The sequence below is a fragment of the Canis aureus genome, chromosome 25 (assembly GCF_053574225.1).
Source record: "Canis aureus isolate CA01 chromosome 25, VMU_Caureus_v.1.0, whole genome shotgun sequence".
In the NCBI taxonomy this organism is placed as follows: domain Eukaryota; kingdom Metazoa; phylum Chordata; class Mammalia; order Carnivora; family Canidae; genus Canis; species Canis aureus.
Window position 1 is genome coordinate 937,139 of NC_135635.1, and position 20,118 is coordinate 957,256.

Consider the following 20,118-nt stretch of genomic DNA (forward strand, 5'->3'; position numbering starts at 1 on the left):
CGAGCCACCCGGGCAACGAGCGCCGCGTCCCCGGCCTGCCCGGCCCGGCTCGGGTGCCCCGCCCGGGTCCGCCACGCCGGGCCATGGAGTCGCGGCCCCCGGGGCCCCGCAGGGTAAGCCCCCCGGCGCCCCTCCCCGGCCCGCGCCGCTGCCGCAGCCGCAGCCCCCCCGCCCCGCCGGCCCCCGCGGCCGGCCCGTCCCTCTCGCCCGGTCCCGGGCTGTGCGGCCCTCCCATCCCCCACGCCTGGCGCGGCCCCGAGCCATCCCCGGGTCGCGGCCGGCGCCCCCGACTCGGCCACCGCGCCGGCCCCCCCTCGGCCCCTCGCCCCGGCGGCCCAGATGCTCGGACTCCCCATCAGGTCCTGCGTGCGCCCCCAGGTGACCACGCCGCCGGATGCCTCATCCCATCCCGGCATCACCTCTCCCCCCAGCCTGCACCTGCTCTTCAGACCCCCCTGGGCCGCTCTCTCCTACGTCAGCCCCTCAGGTCTTCCCGTCCCGGAGACCCCAGCCTCCTTCCCCTTCCACCTCTGTGGGGTGCGGGGGAGGGGGACGGGGCAGCGGGGCGCTCCCACAGGGGGCAGCGGCTTCCATCAGATAAAGGGCAGTGGAAGGAAATCCAATCATGCCCCCCCCCTCGTGTTCCTGATCTGGTTTCCTCCCTTCCCTCCCCCTTGCCCTTCCTGATTCCTTTTGCCCCAGCTCAGGGAGGAGTCCCCTTCACGTCTGCTGCTGGAGGGCAGGTGGGAGAGGCGGTGCCGACCTTTCCAGGCCGTGTCCAGGCCGCAGTGCCGGGGAAGGGGCTCTGGAGGGGAGCGGCTGTGGGAGCTGCTGGCCTCCCCCCTCCCCAGAGAGCCCTCATCTAGGTCACCAGGGCCTCTTGACCTTGGCCCGGAGCGGCACTTGGGTGGCTCACATTCCACCTGCGCAGGGATTGGGCCCAGGAGCCCTCACCTTCAGCCTGGTGTCTCCTCAGTTCCTGGAGGAGAGGCTGGGAAGGACCCCCGGCCCTGGGTTGATGCCCTCCTCCCCATCCCACCCCGCCCCGCACCCCCCACCCCTAGTTGATGTTTCTGGACTTAAACCTGAGGATGGGTGTGTGCAGGAGGGAAGGCTCTCCACCTGGAGGAGGGACCCAAGTGGGGCAGGGACCATTCTCCCAGGGTGGATACTGGGATGGTCAGCCCACAGGTCGTCCTCAGGGCGCTCTGGGGAGCAGGCTGGGGTGATGGGTGGGGCAGGGACAGAACTGGGGCCTCTGCTGTCCCCTCTCCATCCCACTCCTCTCTCCCTGCTGCTGTCCTCGACTTAGGTTTCCAGGCCCAGATTGGGTTTCTGTTTGGGCTGAATTCCATTCCCCACCCAGCATGGGAGGAAGCCCAGGGGCTGAGGAGAACTCCCTGGGCAGGGGGCGGGGGCGTCTCTGGATAGGGAGGACTGACGCCTGGAGACTGGGAGCCCCAGAGCAGTCACCCATCTCCCCTTTCTGATTAAAGCCTGTCTCCAACTTGGTCTGTCTTTCTTTCTGCCAAACGCATCATACATTCACACAGATAAACACACAGCCGAAGATTACACAACCTGACCATTCATGGCGTCGCCAAAGCCCCCGACACAGAAATGTTGATGCATCAATGATGTACACACAGCACATGACACTCCTTCACACTCCACCCATGCACAGATTGATCACAGCCTGCCCAGACACACACAGTCACACCCATTCTTCCCTTGTTTGGCTCCTCTTTGACTAGGACCTGGGCTTCCAGGAGGTGAAAAATGAGCTACCGAAAGGAAAGGGGCTGCTTCCAGCCAGGGGCAGACCAAGTGACGGGACACCCGTCCCTCAGACCGGTCACCCGAACGCGGTCTCGGCTCTCGCCTCTACTGCCATTTCTCGGGGATCCGAAGCCCCGTCCCCGACGTTGCCCCCAAGCAGCCAGGGGAGCTCCGGGGGAGAGTCAGGATATGTGGACTCTCCGGAGTCCAACCACCTTCCTCCGCCCGCTTCAAGTCCCCGTCTCTGTCTGTTGTCTTCCTGGGAGCCACTGAAGACCTGGGCACGGGGAAGGGGCTCGGCTGAGAGCTAAGGAACCCCAAGCCCCAGCAACTATTTTTCACTTGGCCCTTCCACCTAAAAGACAAGGCCTCAGCTGTTACTTGGTTCCCTTCTTAGAGGTCCCAGCCATCACTCAATCCTCCTCGGCCTGGCTACAGTCCAGTCCTGCCTCTCCCTGGCCGCCCCGGGGGCCAGAGGGAGGAGCACTGTGCAGGGAGGCAGTTTCCGTGCGTCTCTAGGCCCCTGGCTTCATCCCCTGATAGCCGCAGGCCTCAGAGAGAAACTCCCATCCTCTCCCCTCCTCATGTGAACCCTTGGCAGGAGCCTGCAAACACATCTGCTGACCCAGGGTGGGGGCAGAGACTGTTCCTAATCACACCCAGCCCCACAGCCCTGCCCCAGGCAAAGAGTTCAGAAGATCTCCCGGCTGCCTCAGGCCAGCCGGCTTCGTAGTTTCCCCTACTAATTCCCCTTTATTAGCTACAGCCACCTACTTCCTCCTGAGTTTTCCACTCTGTTTAGACTTGCTGCCTGAAAGAGGTGTAGGGGGCGGGTTAGGGCAACCTGGGGCCCACGGGAAGCTGGGAACGTCTGTCTCCCAGGGCCAGAAGCTTGGCTTGGTAGCACCTTGCCCCAGACAGAGCAGGACCAGGGGCCAAGCCTCAGCGAAGGCCCCGCGGCCAGGCTGCTTCGGGACCTGCCGTCTGTGGGACCCTGGTGGGTGGGCCCAGCCGTGGGTCCAAGAGCCTTGGATCGCGGGCTGTGATGAGCTGAGGCCGGTTCCAGCCCGGCTCGGGGCTCCTCCCGTGAGGAGCCTCTGTGTCCCGAGTTGGGGCCAGGCCGTCCCTGCCGGGGCCGTGGACACTGGGCCGGGAGGGAATCGGGGGACAGGCCCAAAGGCCTAGGCAAAGGGGGGGTGGACAGGAGGTGCCGGGGACTCGGGTTCAGCCCCGCCGCCACGTGGGGGATGATGGACACGAGCCTGTGCTGGGGCCCCGGCTCACCCCAGCCTGCCTCCGCAGATGGACCCTGTGCAGAAGGCCGTCCTGTCCCACACTTTCGGGGGGCCCCTGCTCAAGACCAAGCGGCCCGTCATCTCCTGCAACGTCTGTCAAATCCGCTTCAATTCCCAGGTAAGGGCCCACTGGCGGCACAGCGGGAGGGCAGAGGCCGGGCGCTGGGGGCCCCGGGCAGGGGAGGGGGCAGGGGGGCGGGGGGGGTGGCCGGGAGGGCCCGGAGGGGCCGTGCGCTCGACGTGCAGCAGGCCATCCGGAGGCCGCCGCTGGGCAGCCGCGGCCGAGGGCCTGGCACGCAGGGGGCCATGAGGCACGGGCCCCGCTAGGGCACCGACTCCGCTGCCGGCCTGCGCCCCCCTGGCCCCGCGGGCCCCTCCCCTGCCGGCCTCCTCCCCCCGCCCCCCTTGCCCATGCACAGACGCCCCCCAAGACGCAGCCCCTAGATGGCAGGCCTCCCAGCCGCCCTCGCGCTGGGGCTCCCCTGGGACTGCATGTGGGCCTGCCGGGGACTTGCGGGGCGCAAGTTCTGAGAGCTTTTAGGGAAAAGCAGCAGAGCTTCATTCTGCTGAGTAGGGGGAAGTAAGCCATGTTCTGTGTCTCTCCGCAGTCCGCACGCGCGCACACACGCGCACCCGCGATGCCGGGCTCCACAGACTGCTCCCCCTCCCACCCCTGGCTGTCGATCTTGTTTTCCTGCCCGTCCACACTTTTTTTTGTTTCTACTGTGTCCCTGTCTGGGTGACCTTGTGGCTCCGGGATTGTATATTGTTCAGAATAAACAGGAGATGCACATGGGAGTGGGGGTGGAGCCAGAACCAACTCAGCTTAGGTCTTTCCTTCACCTGCACCCCGGCACCCCCCCTCTGCCAGCTCTGGCTCCCCTCGCCGTGGAGGGTCGAGGACTAGGGGGCCAGGGGGCGCATGCAGGCTGCCCTCCACTCTTTGGCCCTCCCCTCCCCTCCCTGACCAAGTGGCGGTGTTTTGACAGCTGTCTCTCTCTCCAGAGCTGGGCTTGGGGCCAGGGTCCTCCAGGGTGTCCACAGAGGCTTCAGGAAAAATGAGAACCAGGGGGGAGTAGTCGGGATAGAGCCCAGGCCTCAGGGCTCTTGGGACTCCCGGCCTGAGTGCGGAAGCAGTGAAGGCTGGAGCCCAGGGTCGGGAGACAGGCACAAGAGGCCAGGGGGCCACGGACGCTGGCTGGCTGGGTTCGGGATTCCTTCTCGCAGACCCAGGTGAGAGCCCGAGTCAGCAGCCAGGCCCTGGGTGCGGCGGTAGGGAGGAGCCTGGCCTAGGTGAGCATCCAGGTCCCCAGCCCCTCGACCTTGAGGAGCTAGTCCGAACCCCAGGAGTAACCCGCCCTCCTCGGCCGGGGCTTCACGCGTCTCCGGCGCGGGGGGAGACGGCCGCAGCCTGCCGAGGCCACCCCAGGGCCCGAGGGAGCTCGGCGGGGAGGACGGGCAGCTCGAAGGTGATCTCAGGCTCCATTTTCTTCCTCCGTCCCTAAGAGCCAGGCTGAGGCCCACTACAAGGGCAATCGCCACGCCCGAAGAGTCAAAGGCATCGAGGCTGCCAAGACGCGAGGCAGGGAGCCCGGCGCCCGGGAACCCGGAGACCCAGCTCCCCCGGGCGGCGCCCCCCCAAACGGGGATGGTGCAGCGGCCCGTCCAGGTGTGTCCGAACCCGACCCCCCCACCGGTTCAACTGCTCCTCTGTTCTTCCCCTCTTCCCAGAAGTCTCCTCTGCTTTCATCTCCCTCCTCCTCACCCCCACCCCACCCTACCCAAGGTGAGTCCTGGAGCCAAGCACAGTGATACAGAGTTTCCATCGTGTCACCCCCACTCCCGCCCCAGCATCCCCCCGTCTGTCCTCCCCGCCGCCTAGTGACTCAGAGAGGGGCTAGGGTGAGGCCAGACTCGCTCCAATCCAGGGAGAGGCTCCTCCATCTTGGGGGGGCAGGGAGGGCCCAGGGCCTGCCCCCCAGGGTTCCCTGTGGGGGAGACCGAGAGCTCAGGAGACCCCAGCCACCCACTGGATGGTCTCAGGTGGTCTCCGGACCTCCCTGGGCCAAAGTGGTCTTTCCTGGGAATGAGGCTTTAAGATGCTCCAGGTCTTTTCCAGGTTTACCAAAAGCAAGTCTGAGATTCCTTCTCCCCCATGGCTGGTGGCCACCCTCCATCACGCTCCCAGCCCAGAAATTGAAAGGAAGGCGTATCAAGGCAGGAGGATGCGAGCCTCCCCCTCCTGGGATTACCACATCAGCTCTCGGTCATGAGCACCCCGGAGGACCCAAATACCCCCATTCCCTCTTCTCCTTGCCTGTCCTTTCTGCCCCGCCCCCAGGAGAGTGAGAAGCAGGCATCGGCGTCACCAGCGTGGGAACCAGGACCCCACTGGGCGCACACCCCCGGGGGCACGGATAGGGCAGGCAGCGGAGTCTTGATGTGCTCTGGCCGCTTCTTAGCCTGATCATCGTGTTGTTGTTGTTTTTTTTTTAAGATTTTATTTATTTATTCATGAAAGAGACACAGAGAGAGAGAGAGGCAGAGACACAGGCAGAGGGAGAAGCAGGCTCCATGCAGGGAGCCCGATGCGGGACTCGACCCCGGGACTCCAGGATCACGCCCTGGGCTGCAGGCGGCGCTAAACCGCTGAGCCACCCGGGCTGCCCTGATCATCCTTTTTTAACTTGGCAACGTCTCTATAAAATGGGGATGGGGTGGTGGTGGCGGCGGTGGCTGACATCCCTTGGCTGTCACTGTTCTGGTGCTTTATGTGTCTTATTACCTCATTTAGCGAGGCCCATCCACTGGCTGATCTCTGAGGAGACCGGACACTGCCCTCCTTTGTAAACCATGAAGCCCCGACCCCGACTGAGATGGGGTGCGCCCCCTGGGCTGAAATGGAGGTGCTGGGAGACGGAGATGAGAAATAAAGGGAGGCGGCACAGGGTGGATAAGCGAACGCACGCCCGCGGGCAGGGCCCCCCACCCGGGCCCGCCCCGCTGCCAGCCTCCCCACGACCCGGAAACTGGATCGGCCGCTGGAGCAAGAACGGGAGGGAGCGCTAGAGTTTCCCGCGCAGAGGCCAGAGCCCAGCGCCGAGGGCTGCGGCCTGTGCATCTTTAATCAAGCCATGAATTATACAGCAGCCTGCATCCCTGCTCCCTCTCCGGTTCTGCTCTTGCTATTGCCCTTTTGCCGCGTCTGTAACTGTCTCTCCTGACCTCTCGGGCTGCGCCTGCCCCTTCCTAGAGCGCTTTGGCAGGCCTCCCTAGGGACTGGGCAGGACTCTGGGAAGGGGCTGGCCAGGCAGGCAGCCCGGGCCGGGTGGTAGGCCATTGAGGGGCAAGTCCTTGTTCCGTGCCTCTCCCCGTGGCCAGGCTGGGTGCCAGCTTCACCCTGAAAAGGAGGCCACTGGGGCTGGACCCCTCAACCGTTCCCAGCTTCTGGAGCATGAGCCAGGCGTTGGAGCCTCACACCCAGCCTGCAGCAGCTAGACCACATCTGGCTCTGGCCCAGGGCATGAGAGCATGCATGTTGTCACAGGGTGGGGACTCCTGGGCCCTTGCCCTCCAGGAAATGAGGGTGGGTTTCCTCCACATAAGGAATCGTCTCCGAAACCATCTGGGGTGACCCCTCTGTTTCTCCCCTAACAACAGTTTCCATGGAGAATGGACTGGGTCCAGCCCCGGGATCCCCAGAGAAACAGCCTGGCTCCCCATCTCCTCCCAGCATTCCGGAGACTGGTCAGGGTACAACCAAGGGTGAAGGCGGGACTCCAGCCCCAGCTGCCCTGCCGGGGGGCAGCAAGGAAGAAGAGGAAAAGGCCAAGCGGCTGCTCTACTGTGCTCTGTGCAAGGTGGCAGTGAACTCCCTGTCCCAGCTTGAGGCTCACAACAAAGGTATGGCCTCTCCTACCCCCACCCCTACTCCCCTCTTCTCAGCCCACTCCTGCTCCCTACCTCCTAGCCCCGCTGGTTTCCAACATCCTGGACCATCCGAGGCTTACCAGCCCATCTCCCTCCTTCATCATGTGCTCCCTTCCTTAGGTAACTCCTCTGCCTGACTTAACCTCTTCACCTGCGACCCCGCCCCGACCCACCTTGCCTTCGGGGGCACCCACAAGGGGCTTGGAAAATCCCCACACTTGATGCTCCCTCGTATTTTGTTTTAAAGATTTTATTTATTTACTCATGAGACACAGAGAGAGAGAGAGGCAGAGACCCAGGCAGAGGGAGAAGCAGGTTCCCTGCGGGGAGCCGGATGCGGAATCCCCGGACCCTGGGGTCACGCCCTGGGCTGAAGGCCGCTGCTAACCCTCTGGCCCAGGGATCCCGCGGCTCATATTTTAATTGGGAACATGCTTGTCACCTAGTAGGCCTGGAGGGTTTTCCTCCACCCTTACCTTCAGCCTTCCGCGCTCCAGGTACTAAGCACAAGACCATTCTGGAGGCCCGAAGTGGGCTGGGCCCCATCAAAGCTTACCCTCGCCTGGGGCCGCCCACTCCCGGGGAACCGGAGGCCCCTGCCCAGGACCGAACCTTCCACTGTGAGATCTGCAATGTCAAGGTCAACTCGGAGGTCCAGCTGAAACAGGTGGGCCCCAGGCCGTCCCCAGGGGCTCGGGGGAGCGCTGCTCCCTAAGGCCGGAGGGGAATGGGGAACCTCCAGGGTCTGCCCGGGCTCACAGCCCCCTGCACCCACCCCCGCAGCACATTTCCAGCCGGCGGCACCGAGACGGCGTGGCCGGGAAGCCCAACCCGCTCCTGAGCCGTCACAAGAAGCCTAGGGGCGCGGCGGAGCTGGCGGTGAGGCCTGGGCGCGGGGAGGGGAGGGGGGCGCAGGGGGAGGGGCGCGGAGGGGAGGGGGACACGGGGTGGGGCGGGGGCGCGGGGGGAGGGGGGCCTGCTGGGGTGGGGGCGGGGGGCGGGGTTGCGGGCCGCGGGGTGACCCCTGCGCCCGCCCCTCTCCCCCCTGCAGGGCACGCTGACTTTCTCCAAGGAGCTGCCCAAGTCCCTGGCGGGCGGCCTGCTCCCCAGCCCCCTGGCGGTGGCTGCGGTGATGGCAGCGGCCGCGGGCTCCCCGCTGTCCCTGCGCCCCGCCCCGGCCGCGCCTCTCCTCCAGGGACCGCCCATCACCCACCCCTTGCTCCACCCGGCCCCCGGGCCCATCCGAACTGCGCACGGACCCATCCTCTTCTCCCCCTACTGACCCGAACCCCCAGCCCCCCCCGTGCGACCCCCCACCTCCAGCCGGGACCCAGGCCTCCAGGCTCCAAGCCTGCCCCCACTCCCGGCGCTCCCTGAATGATCTCTCCTTCCCCCCCGCCCCGAGGTACGGGGTTCCAGGAAAGGGGAGGGGTAGCGGGGGAGGGGGGCTTCAGAAGGGGGGGAACACCCCAGATCTCAGGGAACCCCGCCCCCTGCCCTTCCCTCTCCCCTAGAAAAGGGGGGGCCGTCTCACCCCCGAGCCCCCTTGGAGACACCCCCCCTCCCAAAAGCCATGTCCATTCAGCCCTTCCCCCCCAAACCTAGCACAAAACGGGGTTCACAAGCCATGGTCGGAGTCCGGGGGGCAGAAATGGATTTTCCTGGCAATAAGCGGACTCTGGGACTCCGGCCCCCTGCCCCCAAACTGAAGCGCTTCCGTGAACACCCCCGTCCTCCGCAGGGGGAGGGGAGCAGGCGGGGTCCTGGGTCCCTCCAAAGCACTTGGGTGTTCCCGCCTGCAACCTCACTGTGCCCGGCGCACCTTGCCCGCCCCAGGCCCCGGGGCCGCGGGGCCGCTCGGGGGCATCTCCGGCACTTGGGTGGGACCAAGTAGATGCCCCCACAGGCCCCTCCCTCACCTCCTCCTCCCCACCCAGTCTGGATTCCATTCTTTTCACCAGCACCCATCGCCCAAGGGGTACCGAGGGGGGCAAGGGGTGTCCAGTCCAAGCCCACCCCCGCCTCGCCTTCCGCAAAACTGTGAGCAAAAAGCAATAGAAGCCTCGCCCCCGCCCCGGCCCTTTCCGCAGGATTCGCTGAGTCTGTAGCCTCCCCCGTCCCAGCTCCTAGACCTCGTGGCTGTCCCCCCACCAGACACCCACTACTGCACAACTCGGGCGGGGCGTGACCTCCCCGCCTCCGTGGTTTCCGTGTCGTCAGCCCCGCCAGCAGCCGACCCGGAGGGGGACGGGCCCCACTGGCCTTCCCGTCCCCACCAACTCTTACGCTTGACGATGTAGCAACCCCGGCCCCCCCACGTCCTCCCCTCCTCTCCTTGACAATAAAGTCTGGATTCGTTGCCCTCCGTCCCCCAGGCTCGGACTCTCGATGTTGGCCCCGGCTGCGGGGAGGGCCCGGCAGGTGCAGCAGCAGGTGCGGCGGCAGGTCCCACGGGAAGCGGCCCGGGCATCCTCTGCCCAGAGCGGGTCGCGGCCACGGGAGCTCCCCCAGCTCCTCCAGGCGGCGCCCACAACCTGGGGCTGCGGCGGGAGCAGGTGCAGGTCCCCCTCGGACAAAGGACACGATCCAGGCTCTTGTGCTTCTCCCTGATGGAAAACCCAAGCCAGCAACACGCGAGGCGTGGGGAGAAGCAGCGGGTGCAGAGACTAGGGAGCTGACTCCAGGCTCTGCTGGGCCCCGCCAGGGTCACCTTGAGTTAGTCCTTCCCCTGGCTGGGCCTCAGTTTCCCCATAGGGAAAATGAGATTTGGGTCTCTTCAAAGTGCATGGAGACTTCGTGTCCCAAGACTCAAGGACTGGGGCCGTGCCGCTTACAGATGCGCAGATACACTAGAAGACCTTCTCTTCTGGTCCCATAAACGGCCCCAGAGAAGCAGACTCTGTTCAGCTGCCCCCCCCCCGGGGCAAGGGGCTCCTCATTATCTCCGGAATTCAGGGTATTCAGGGCAACCACACACACCCCTATGTGACCCCTTCCCTCCAGCCCTGCTGGGTGGCAAGAAAGTCCAACAAAAAAGGCCAAACCAGAACGTGGCATCTCCCCAGGGCCCCCCTGAATTGCATCTTCTTTGCTCACTTCCCCCTCTCCACGCATTTCCCCCTTTTTCAGAGGGAATGGGGAGGGAAGGTGAGATGATGTCTGTTAAAGAGGAAGGAGGGGAAACGGGCCCCCTGGGTTTGTAAGTCATGAAACTGAGGATAGGAGTTCACTGTGGGTTTAGAAATGCAACCCAACAAGGAGTTTGGGGGCGGTCAGATTTTTTTCAGGTCTATCTAGCTAAAAAAGAAAAAAGAAAAAGGCAAAGGCTGGAGATCCGGAACTCTGAGGGGCAAGCGTGGCCCTCTAGGAGAGGGTGGTGCAGAGCAGGGGCTGGGTCACATGTGGAGATAGAGAAAGCGACTACAAGGAACCGGAGTGAGAGGGACTGGGATACATACCTCCAACCTGGGTTTTTTTTTTTAATTTTATTTTCTTAAGATATTTATTCATTTATGAGAGACACAGAGAGAGAGAGAGAGGCAGAGACACAGGCAGAGGGAGAAGCAGGCCCATGCAGGGAGCCCAACATGGGACTGGATCCCCAGTCTCCAGGATCAGGCCTTGGGCTCAAGGTGGCGCTAAACCACTGAGCCACCAGGGCTCCCTCCAACCTGGTTTAAAACTGAACTCTGGAGGGACACCTGGGTGGCTCGGTTTGACGCCTGCCTTCAGCCCAGGGACTGATCCTGGGGTCTCGGATCAAGTCCCACATCGGGCTCCCTGCATGGAGCCTGCTTCTCCCTCTGCCTGTGTCTCTGCCTCTCTCTCTCTGCGTCTCTCTCATGAGTAAATAAAATAAAATAATAAATAAATAAATAAATAAATGTGAACTCTTGATTTCCCCGTTCCCTGCCGCGCTGCGCATTCCCTATCTCTGATGCACCACCATCCACGGGGAAGACCAGAAGTCGTCCTAGCCTTTCCTTCTCCTGACCCGTCACCAGTGAATCACCAGACGAATCCTATTCGACCTCTTAATGACCCCATGCATCCTCATCCTTGTTCTCGATGCCCACAGCCGCTGCCCTAACCAAGACGGCTACAGCGTGTGGGCCCAGTGCAAATGAACAAGCAGGGCCACCTGTTGAAACTAGACCTTCAGGGGGGATCCCTGGGTGGCTCAGCGGTTTAGCACCTGCCTTTGGCCCAGGGCGTGATCCTGGAGTCCCAGGATTGAGTCCCTCGTCGGGCTCCCTGCATGGAGCCTGCTTCTCCCTCCTCCTGTGTCTCTGCCCCTCTCTCTCTCTCTCTCTATCACAAATAAATAAATAAATCTTAAAAAAAAAAAAAGAAAGAAAGAAAGAAAGAAAAGAAACTGGATCTTCAGACAGTGCGAGTGACAAACCAAGCCCGGCCCCGTGTAAGTGTGGGGCCCTACGCGATTCCACACGCAGCATGTCCAGGAAGCCAGTCCTGGCTCAAGCCCTGCCTCACTCTTGTCTGAACTGGAGGCACTTTACTGGCCTCTCTCACGTCTGGCCTGCGTGCTTTCACGCCTTACGCACAGCTACTGGAGTGCAAGTCTTCCCTGGCCTTCGGGATAAAACCCCAGCTCCTCAGCACGATGCGCAGGACTTCGGATCCCGGCCCTGCTCACTTCTCCAGGATCTTCTCTGTTGCTCCCCACCCCCCTTTTTTTTTTTTAGGATTTTATTTATTTATTCATGCGAGACACAGAGAGGGACGCCTGGGTGGCTCAGCAGTTGAGTGGCTGCCGGTGGCCCAGAGCATGACCCTAAAGTCCCAGGATCGAGTCCCATATCAGGCTCCCTGCATGGAGCCTGCTTCTCCCTCTGCCTGCGTCTCTGTTTCTCTTTCTGTCTCTCATTCCCTCTTTTTTTAAGATTTTATTTATTTATTCATGAGAGACAGACAGAGGCAGAGACTCTGGGGTCACGCCCGCTAAGCCACCAGGCGTACTCCCACCTCCCATTCCTTGTTAATCTCCACCTAGACCTCTGTGACTCTATGAACCCGGTTCCCTTTGCCTAGGATGTCCTTCTTCTTCCACCCCCCTTCCCCAAAAACCTCCTGTTCATCATTCAAAACCCGGCGCGGATATCTCTCTGTGAACCTTCCCCTGACCTCCTCCTCAGCCGTCTCACTCCTTTTCTCTACGCCCCGATACACTTTAGAGTGAGGGTCAACAAACTTTTTCTTAAATAGCCAGATGGTAACTATTTCAGGTCTTGCTCACTGAGAGGCAAAACCGAGAGAGAGTACCATAGAGTAGGTACTTCTATAACCATTTTAAGGGGGGGGACATTCCTGGCTCGTGGCCCATATAAAAACAGATGGATGGGGGTCGGCGTGCCTGGCTGGCTCAGTTGGGAGAGCCTGGAACTCTTGATCTCAGGGGTCATGAGTTCAAACCCCATGTTGGGTGTAGACCTTACTGTAAAAAAACAAAACAAGACTGCTGATGGTCCATAAGCCAGAGTTTGCGGACCCCTCCTTTAGAAAATCAATTAAGGGGGATCCCTGGGTGGCTCAGTGGTCTAGCGCCTGCCTTCAGCCCAGGGCGCGATCCTGGAGTCCCGGGATCGAGTCCCATGTCGGGCTCCCTGCATGGAGCCTGCTTCTCCCTCCGCCTGTGTCTCTGCCTCTCTCTCTCTCTGCCTATCATAAATAAATAAATAAATAAATAAATAAATAAATAAATAAATAAATAAATACTTTTAAAAAAAGAAAGAAAATCAATTAAGCATTTAAATATTTACATACGTGTGTCCCCTGCTGGACCCGTGCAAGCCCACGTATCATACCCCCCTGTATCCCCAGGGTCTAGCTCAGAGTCCAGCACGTCACCTCTGTCAGTTGGATGAACAGGTGAATGAATGAACCACTGAACAGTGGCCCACACCCCCGTGTGGAGTGAAGCCAAGATCCTGGATGCTTCTTTTGCTACCTTTCTTCATCCGGCTCCTCTTATCAACTGTGCTATCAACTATCAACTATGGGACCCCCTAATCTGAACCACCTTTGAATCCTGGAGAGAAGGCAGGCAGCGCTCCCTCCTAATAAACTCAAGGCTTCCTGGGTGTCCCGAGCTGCTCCTGCAGCTTGGTCTTGTCTTCGGCCCCTAGAGAAGCGGCCCGGACATTCTGACGGTCTGTCTCCACGTCGCGACAATTCTTGGCAATGAACCTATATGTGTCCTGCTGTGCAACGAGAGGAAGGAAACGACTTGGGTCTTTAGGAAGGGGTGAAACAGCTTTGGTGTAAGTAGTAGGGGGATTTTCAACAGAGAGGCCCCAATTGCACTAGCCAAGGGCAAGGGAAGTGAGGGAGGAAGTGGCTGACGTTGGGTAATCGGGGAGTTTCTTATCCATTCAGGCTCGTATGGGATCATGTCTTGAAGCCCGACGGCCCACCAGAAGAGACGGCTCTCCGAGTGAGCTGGGCTCCTTCCACGGGAGTGCGAACTGAAGCCTGGGAGCCTCAGGTGAGTCCTTCTGTCGTGGGTGTACCTTTACCTTGTCTCATCTCCCAGGTGGTAAAAACAGAAAAACAAAGCAAACCTGAGGCCTGTGTGCGTAGCAGACAGGGGCAGCGGGGGCGACAGTAGCATCCGGATAGAGGGAGGGGAAAGGGCAAAGATTAGACAGTAAGAGGCTGCTGGGGCTACGGAGGACATCTGCATGGACACTGGAGGGGCCTGGAGCTTGGACCCGTTGGACGCCGAGACATATTTGGATGAGAATTGGGGGAAATCGTTGAGAATGGGAAAGGACTCCGAGAGCCTCAGGCAAGGGTGAGGATGCAGAGGCCTGGCCGCGGCTGGGCAGACTGGCGAGCTTCCAAACCAGTTCGGTGTCCAGGGGCCAAGAGCTGAGTTCGAGACCAGGTTCTGACTCCTTCTCCCCCCCGTACCCACCTCTTTAGCCTCCGTCATGTGGAACACCTCCGATGCCAACTTCTCCTGCTACCATGAGTCCGTTCTGGGCTACCGTTACGCTGCAGTTGTGTGGGGGGTGGTGGTCGCTGTCACAGGCACCGCGGGCAACGCACTCACCCTGCTGGCCTTGGCCATCCAGCCCAAGCTCCGCACCCGCTTCAACCTGCTCATCGCCAACCTCACGGTGGCCGACCTGCTCTACTGCACCCTCCTCCAGCCCTTCTCCGTGGACACCTACCTCCACCTGCGCTGGCGCACTGGCGCCACCTTCTGCAGGGTCTTCGGGCTCCTCCTCTTTGCGTCCAACTCTGTGTCCATCCTCACCCTCTGCCTCATCGCCCTGGCCCGCTACCTCCTTATTGCCCACCCTAAGCTCTTTCCCCGGGTCTTCAGTGCCAAGGGCATGCTGCTGGCCCTGGTGAGCACTTGGGTGGTGGCCGTAGGCAGCTTTGCCCCTCTCTGGTCCGTCTATGTCTTGGTGCCCGTGGTCTGCACCTGCAGCTTTGACCGCATCCGAGGCCGGCCCTACACCACCATCCTCATGGGCATCTACTTCGTGCTGGGTCTCAGCAGCGTTGGCGTCTTCTATTGCCTCATCCACCGCCAGGTGAAGCGAGCAGCCCAGGCGCTGGATCGGTACAAGCAGGCAAGCGTCCGCTCCAACCATGTGGCTGGGATAGAGGCGACCCCCGGCCGTTTCCAGGAGCTGGACAGCGGGCTGGCGTCAGAGAGGCCCAGCGAGGGCACTTCGTCCGAGCCAGCCAGCTCTGCCACGGCCCAGACCCTGGAATGGGCCCCTTCAGAGCTGGGGGACCAGCACGGCGGGGAGGAAGCTCAGCAGAGGGCAGAGAAGGGCCGGCCAGGAGCACCCGCCAGGACCAGGCCAGCCCAAAGAGCCCCGAGAACTCAGGACTCCCCATCGGAGTTTGGGAAAGTGACTCGGATGTGTTTTGCTGTGTTCCTCTGCTTCTCCCTGAGCTACATCCCCTTCTTGCTGCTCAACATCCTGGATGCCAAGGCCGAGGCTCCTCGGGTTGTCCACATGCTCGCTGCCAACCTCACCTGGCTCAACGGTTGCATCAACCCCCTGCTCTACGCGGCCATGAACCGGCACTTCCGCCAAGCCTACGCCTCCCTCCTGAGACGAGGGCCCCAGAGTTTCCGTAGGTTCCACTAGAACCGTCCCCAGTTGTCACCAGAACCCGAGGCCGACTCCCCCAGAGCCGCGTGGCCAGGTGGCCGGGTGCGGGGGAGGAGGTGCAGGAAGACGGGGCCTTTTCACAGGCGACTGTCCTCCTAGCCCCAACCGGCCCGTCCCCTGATCAATGCTTGGGCCCTAGGCTGCCCGAGGTGGGTCACCAATAAACGCGTTTGATCCTTTTAAGGCTCAGGTGTGGTTTTGGGGACAGATAGGCCAGGATTGGTTGCAGCTGGCCCTAAGAGTTGAGAGTTTTGGGGGGGGCTGGGTCACTGCGGGGTCAGGAGGCAGTGGGCCCAGGACGCAGCCTTCAGCTGAGGGGTTTCGGGTATAAAACACGAGTTGGCTTAAGAGGATCCCCCTGTCTTCTTGTGTGACTTCCCAGAAATGGCCCCTGCCCCTAAGTGGCGCCGCCAGGACCCCCCCCACCCCCGCAAACAGGTTCCTCAGCTCCCCAGAGCTCTGGGATCCAGCTCTGACAGCCCTCCGGCGAGCCCCGCGCCCAGTCCCCGCCCCAGGTAGGGAGCCTCCGGGACAGGACCCCGCGCCCCGGGAGCAGTGGCACATGGGGAGGGTCGGGCTGCCCTCGCGTCGCTCAGGTCACAGCTGACCACTGGAGGCCCGGCCCTCGCTCCCCCGACTTGCTCGGCACCCTGCGTGGGGAGAGCGGAGCAGAGACTGGGTGAGCGCGGGGGGCCAGGGCCCAGCTGGGGGACACCCCAGGGCTCCCCCTCCAGCTCCGTCAGCCGTCGCCGCAGCCGCGCACTCTGCGAACCTAAGGTACCTGTGGCCACCAGGTGACGCTGGTTCTCTGTGTTTGCTCCTCGGTGTCCCTGCTGCGGCCGGGACGGGGGGCGGGGAGGCCACAGGCCGGGCGGGGTGGGGACTCGGCTCCCGCGGCCTCTCCCCCAGAGCTCAGGAGGGGAGGTTTGGCGGAGTGGACGTGACCGTTCCCGGGGTACTTGCCCCCGTCGGGCTGGGGTGAGGGACGCAGGGCGCGAGGGGCACCCACGTGGGGCTGTGCAGGCAGCGAGGCTCCTAGGCCAGGGCCCCACGGAATAGGCGAAGACCAGGGACAGGAGAGGGACAGCCAGGTCGGGGGGACATCGATGTCCCCACACTCGACGCGCCTCGAGGCCCTGGAGTCCCACGGCCTAATCACGACACGTGTTTCTGGGAGCCCGTGTTCCACAGAAACCACAGCCAGGGAAACTGAGGCAAGCTCAGGCCACTGAGGCAGGGGTGCAGCCAGGTGGGGTGAGCAGTGGGGACGAGGGGTCCAGTCGGGGCGCCCTGGTAGTTAGCTTTGGGGCCTGGGCCCCCCTGGAGCCTCTGGGCCACCGGGGCTTGATTTTTGTTTTTTCTTTCTTTTTTTTTTTTTTTTTTATTTTTGTTTTCAATTAAAGATTTGTATTTATTTGAGAGAAAGAAAGAGTGGGGGGGGGGGATGGAGGAGAGAAGGGGAGGGGGAGGGAGAGGCAGCCCCCCCAAGCCGGGCTCATCTCAGGACCTGAGCGGAAGGCAGGCAGGTGCTTGACCCACCGAGCCCCGCAGGTGCGCCTGGGCCACGGGTTCTATCCTGGGCACCGGGTTTGGGGGCGCTGCCCTCTTACCCGTGCCCAGCGCGGCCCAAACCCTCGGAATTCTTACGGAGTTTACCGAGGAGGCTTTATTATGGCCTCGTTCTTAGAAATGAAAAAAATGGGAGCGCGAAGAGGTTGCGCGCTTCGTGCAAAGCGCAGGACGTCCCAGGAGGTGGCGGGACTGGAGGGCGGGGTCCCCGTCACCACGTGTCCGGCAGGAGCCGACAATTGTCCCAAGGGCTGTGAGAGGGCTCCCCTTCCACATCCCTTGAAGGCAGTTCAGAAGCTTTGGGGCAGGTAGAAAGCAGCAGCAGCAGAGACTGGAGTTAGACCTAAGGAGGGACTTCCCAGTTCTCGGCCGCCGGAGAAGACGACTCACGGGCCACAAGGAGGAAACGAGTCCGCGCCCCGAGAGGCCGGACCCCGGCAAGGACGCAGCCCCCGCCTCCCTCACCCTCCGCGCCCCCCCACCCCCGCCTCTAATTTCGCTAAAATCCTAGGAAAATGGGGCGGAAGGAAGGACGGCCAGGCGGCGGCCGCGGGGTCCACGCGCGAGCCCGGGCGCCCCCGCGGCTTCCCTTTGTCCCGCGTCCGTCCGTCCGCCCGCCCGCCCGCGGGCCGCCCCCGCTCCTCCTCCCCTCCCCGCCCCTCCCCTCCCCGCCCCCCCGCTCGCCCCCGCCGTCGCTCCGGGCAGATTTATGGCCCGCCCAGGGCTTCTCATTGGCCGCGCGCTGACAGCGCTTGATTTAACGCCTCCCCCCATTGGCGGAGCCTGACAGCCCGATTTACGAGCCGCCCTGCCATTGGCCGCCCGGCCCGCGCCCTGATTTACGGCTCCGCGGCCGCGGAGGGAGGGAGGGAGGGGAGGGGAGGGGAGGGGGCGGCGGGCCCGAGGAGGCCCCTCCCCTCCGCTCCTTCCCTCCCTCCCTCCCTCCCTCCCTCCGCGGCCGCCTCCCTCCGCCCCGCGAGACGCCCTCGGGTGCCTGTTCCTGCGGCGCCTCCGCCCTGTCACCCCGGGGAGGGCAGGGGAGGGGAGTGGAGGGAGCGCGAGGGCGGCCGAGGGGACCACGGGGGTGACGGGCGAGGGGAGGCCGCGGGCGGGGAGCAGGGAGGGGGGCCGCGGGACGGGGCGCTGGCCTAGGGGTGCGGGGGCCTGGGGCAGGGGGGAGGCGGGGGAGATCCCGCCCCGACGGCGGCCCGAGGACGGAGAGGCCTAGAGCAGCGGGGCGCGGCGGCGAGGGGACAGCGGCAGGGACGGAGCCCCGCGGGACGGCGACGGGACGGCGGGGACGGGCCCAGCGGCTGCCCCCGGCCCGCCCCCCCCGCCCCTCCCCGCCCCCCCCCCCCCCCGTCCGCGTCCAGGCCCGGCCTTAGCGGTACTGGCGCTTCCGTGCGCGGCGCCCTCCTCCGCGAGCCCACGCCCGGGGCCGCCCACACCCCGTCGGCCGAGCCGGGAAGGGGCGCCGCGGGGCGGGAGTGGGCGGGCCAGGAAGGGCTCCACCTGCAGGCCCCGCGGGCAGCTGCCCCGCCGCCGGGAGGCCGAGCAGGGCTGGGGGGAGCGTCGCAGGGGCGCCCGGCGGGCGGTCGGGTCGGGGAGCCGCCCCCTCCCCGGGCCAGCTGCGCTGCGGAGCGGTAGGCCGGAGGGGCCGGAGGGGCCGGGATTAGGCGCGGGTGTCTGTGGCCCGCCCCCCTCGAGGGGCAGGAAGACGTGAGCCAGAGCACAGCCTGGGCCCCGGGAGAGCAGGCCAGGAGTGGGGGGCTCAGGGCGTTTCCCAGAGCTCCCGGCCCCCGCCTGTGCACCCCGGCCTGTGCACCCCCCGGCCTTTGCACCCCGGGCCTGTGCACTCAGACCTGCGCACCCCAGGCCTGTGCACCCCCTGGCCTATGCACCCCCCACCTGTGCACTCTGGCCTGTGCAGCCCCGGCCTGTGCAACCCCAGCCTGTGCACCCCCAGCCTAGGCCCCCCTGCCTGTGCAAAGCTGGCCTGTGCAGCCCCGGCCTGTGCACCCCCAGCCTGTGCACTCTGGCCTGTGCAGCCCTGGCCTGTGCACCCCTGGCCTGTGGAGCCCCAGCCTGTGCAGCCCCGGCCTGTGCACCCCCAGCCTGTGCACCCCCAGCCTGTGCACCCCCAGCCTAGGCCCCCCTGCCTGTGCAACCCTGGCCTGTGGAGCCCTGGCCTGTGGAGCCCCGGCCTGTGGAGCCCCAGCCTGTGCACTCCAGCCTGTGCAGCCCCAGCCTGTGCACCCCCAGCCTAGGCCCCCCTGGCCTGTGGAGCCCCAGCCTGTGCACTCTGGCCTGTGCTCTCCCTGGCCTTTGCACCCCGACCTGTGCACCCCCCGCATGGGCACCCCTGGCCTGTGCACTCCAGCCAGTGCACCCCTGGCCTGTGCAGCCCCAGCCTGTGCATTCCAGCCTGTGCACCCCCAGCCTGTGCACCCCGACCTGTGCAGCCGGGAATTAAAAGCAGCCAGTAGTGCTGATGCTCCCTGCCCGGCCTCCAGGACGTTGGAGGGACAGCCTCTGCTGCAGCCCCACCCCCATAAGAACCGCGTGTCTGTGCCCCCCCCTGCTGGGGGGACTCGCTCTGGGCTCAGGTGGGTTGGAGGGACAGCCTCTGCTGCAGCCCCACCCCCATAAGAACCGCGTGTCTGTGCCCCCCCCTGCTGGGGGGACTCGCTCTGGGCTCGGGTGGGCAGTGCACACACGCGGGGCACGGGGCGCAGGGCGCGGGGATGGGGGCGTCCAAGGGCACGCCGAGCTGCCGGGAGCCGCCGCCCCACACCCCCCCACACACCGTGCCCTCCACCCACTGGGAAGGCCGCAGCAGCTCGTGCACCAGACCCGCTGCCCGGGGGCCTGGCGGCGGGGGGGCGGGGGGGCTCCTAGGCTGGCCCTTTAAGAGCCACTTAGGGTCAGAAAGCCTGGGCTCCAGACGGGGAAGGAGCTGATGTCAGAAGACGGATGGGCGGCAAGATGGGGATTGATGCTAATGGGGGAGTTAAAGCTAAGTACCCAGACACTCCGAGGGCAGGCCTGCAGATCCGTCTTCCTTACGCTCCCCCCAAACCCGGGCTGTAAATCTGCCTTCTCAACTGGGGGAAGGGGACTGAGGAGAAGCGAGATGCTCTCTTCCCTTTTCCTGTGCTCTCCTTAACCTGCGCCATCCCCCACCCCGTTCCTTTGTCCTCTCCCGATCCACGCTGCTTTCCACTAAGATTTCTGATTTTGGGCTTTCCATCAGGAATTGAGGTGGTGATTTCAGCTTGCGGGAGGAGGCCACCAGGAGGGAGGGCCGGGCGGGGGGGGGGGGCTGTGGAGAGAGGCCAGGGCAGGCAGCTCCCGGCTGCCTCAGTTTCTCTTCCTTCCACCGTCTG

At 63.9% G+C, this 20,118-nt stretch overlaps 2 protein-coding genes across 7 annotated transcripts in view; both read left to right on the forward strand.

Annotated features, from left to right (window-relative positions):
* Positions 1–9,373, forward strand: part of ZNF385A (zinc finger protein 385A) — a 20,290-nt gene extending 10,917 nt beyond the window's left edge. For 5 of the 6 annotated variants that reach the window (XM_077869746.1, XM_077869749.1, XM_077869747.1 and 2 more), the window contains exons 3-8: positions 3,082–3,192; positions 4,581–4,743; positions 6,735–6,977; positions 7,502–7,671; positions 7,788–7,883; positions 8,056–9,373. In XM_077869746.1, the coding sequence (XP_077725872.1) occupies positions 3,082–3,192; positions 4,581–4,743; positions 6,735–6,977; positions 7,502–7,671; positions 7,788–7,883; positions 8,056–8,286 (1,014 nt within the window). In that variant the 3' untranslated portion in view covers positions 8,287–9,373. Of the gene's footprint in view, positions 1–3,068; positions 3,193–4,580; positions 4,744–6,734; positions 6,978–7,501; positions 7,672–7,787; positions 7,884–8,055 lie in introns of all 6 variants that reach the window. The other variant, XM_077869750.1, reaches the window with a different exon arrangement.
* A 3,521-nt stretch (positions 9,374–12,894) lies between these two features.
* On the forward strand, positions 12,895–15,346 carry GPR84 (G protein-coupled receptor 84). The gene is made up of 3 exons (XM_077869751.1): positions 12,895–13,285; positions 13,401–13,509; positions 13,950–15,346. Exon 3 carries the CDS (start codon positions 13,958–13,960, stop codon positions 15,137–15,139), a length of 1,182 nt encoding a protein of 393 aa, XP_077725877.1. The 5' UTR covers positions 12,895–13,285; positions 13,401–13,509; positions 13,950–13,957; the 3' UTR covers positions 15,140–15,346.
* The last annotated feature ends 4,772 nt before the right edge of the window (positions 15,347–20,118 follow it).